Here is a 1,836-nt window from a genome sequence, read left to right on the forward strand (position 1 = left end):
AACTACGGAATCAGTGAGCCGATAACATGGCTCCTCTAACAGCCAAGGAATGGAAACCTCAATCCCAGTCTATGCTACCTTAAAAAGTGTTTTACACTGGTACTGACTCTTGCGAAAAATTAAATTACCCGTTTGCATTCTTTGTTTAAATTTAAGGCCCCTTACATGATTGACATGGTGTCATGCATCAATGTTTTTTAAGTCACTAAGCCGTGGCTCTTCACGAGGTTAAGCTATCAATGTATTTATTACACTTTGCTTTAAGAAGAAAATTGTGAATCCGACTCGCTATAATAAAGCTAATGTAAAAATAAAAATTCATACATAAGATTCCATTCGTTTTTATTAATTTCGTTTTGCCCAATTCATTAATCTAAAGACGGATCACATTTGATCCCCTCCTTCGGTTAGAAACTCTGCTGCCTCTAGTTCCTGAAGGTCGAACTACACGAATTGAAGGCCTCCTCCTTCTTCTGTTTCCTCCACGACGACGACGACGGCGATTTCCTCCTCGTCTCCTTCGCTTGCCACCACCACCCCTGCGTCTTCTATAATAATACCTTCGTACAGCCCTACCCGTACTCTCGGAGTCATCAACCACGGCTACAACGCTTCCATCAGGGATATTCTTAAGTGCTGAACGTGGCAGGATAATTGCAGTTTCCATACCAGATTCTTCGCCATCATCATCATCATCATTTTCATAATTACCAACTTCCCTTTCTTCGTCGAATGCAAGAATCCCAACAATATTTCCATTCATTTCAGAGTCTTCATCATCGTTTTCAATATTTAGCTCATTGGCTTGGTCATCATCGCTATCATCGTCATCGTCCTGAACGAGAGAAAATACCGCCTGTTGCCCATTATTATTTTCATCATCATCGTCATCACTATCGTAGGCAAATCCCCCAGCTGGCACAGGTACCTGAATCGCTTGAATGGAGCTTCCACCTTTTCGGGATGCTCCTAGAAACCAGTAAGGTTGGCTTACATCAGCTGATAGCGCAGCCGCTCTTGCAGCTAAACTCCTCTGTGGAAATGCTCGCTCTGAAAACAAAAAGTGTTACTTCTTTAGCTCCTGACAAGTTTGCTCACACTCTTTCTCTGTATTACCTGAGCAAGCTACTCCAATGCAGAGTATCAGAACTCCTGCGACGAAAATTGTCTTCATTCTAGTGGTGTCGAATTACTTCCAGTCGATCAAGTTAAAATTGCATAACCGAACTAAAGGAGAAGGACCTTGATTGCTAGCTTAGTCTATTAGAACTGTATGACCAATCTAGAAGTTCCATGGCTTATATTGGAAAAAATTCGGACTCTTTGAGTCAACGACCGGCGAGCGGCTAACGGCCAGCGAATTCCCAGTGAATTATTTTTTGGCCAAAAACATCTTTCTGGCTGAGGATAATTGGCCGCTATTATTCTTACTCAAGCTTCTATTCTACATTAATTTATGAATGTTCATAATGAGTTATTGCTAATAGTATGTTTTTTTTTGTTGTTGTTGTTGCTATAGTTGTTCTTTTTATTTAGTGCTGATGGCTAATGATTCTGTAATTAATGATGAATTGCCCTGGGGTACATACACCTTACTGAGACTTCTTCTTTCGTTTCTTTTTGTTTTTTTGGAAAAATTTCAATGAACTCAGCGAGCACTATCTCATCTTTAACTAGCGGCGACATTTTGACGTTGAGTGAAATATTTCTCGTACCTTAATAGAAGCTTTCAGGGTATAGTGGTTCTTTTTTTGACAGCTTTTTAAATTAAAATGACATATGGCCAAGTTCTTTAAAATAAATTAGAACTCATTTGTTTGGGGTTAATGTCTAATT

The 1,836-nt window shown here is 39.7% G+C and overlaps 1 protein-coding gene across 1 annotated transcript; it reads right to left on the minus strand.

The window, feature by feature from the left end:
• Nucleotides 1-324: 324 nt before the first annotated feature.
• On the minus strand, nucleotides 325-1,277 carry LOC129947895 (uncharacterized). The gene is made up of 2 exons (XM_056058648.1): nucleotides 1,117-1,277; nucleotides 325-1,050 (listed from the first exon to the last, which is right to left on the minus strand). Exons 1-2 carry the CDS (start codon nucleotides 1,172-1,174, stop codon nucleotides 374-376), a joined length of 735 nt encoding a protein of 244 aa, XP_055914623.1. The 5' UTR covers nucleotides 1,175-1,277; the 3' UTR covers nucleotides 325-373.
• Between the last annotated feature and the right edge of the window lie 559 nt (nucleotides 1,278-1,836).

Source organism: Eupeodes corollae, chromosome 2, assembly GCF_945859685.1.
Source record: "Eupeodes corollae chromosome 2, idEupCoro1.1, whole genome shotgun sequence".
Taxonomy (NCBI): Eukaryota; Metazoa; Arthropoda; class Insecta; order Diptera; family Syrphidae; genus Eupeodes; species Eupeodes corollae.

Excerpts from the sequence above, each read along its gene's own strand:
- LOC129947895 (XM_056058648.1), bottom strand. The coding sequence starts at position 1,174 with ATGAAGACAATTTTCGTCGCAGGAGTTCTGATACTCTGCATTGGAGTA. Across the intron at positions 1,051-1,116 it reads CATTGGAGTAGCTTGCTCAG|AGCGAGCATTTCCACAGAGG; the intron begins GTAATACAGAGA and ends TTTTGTTTTCAG.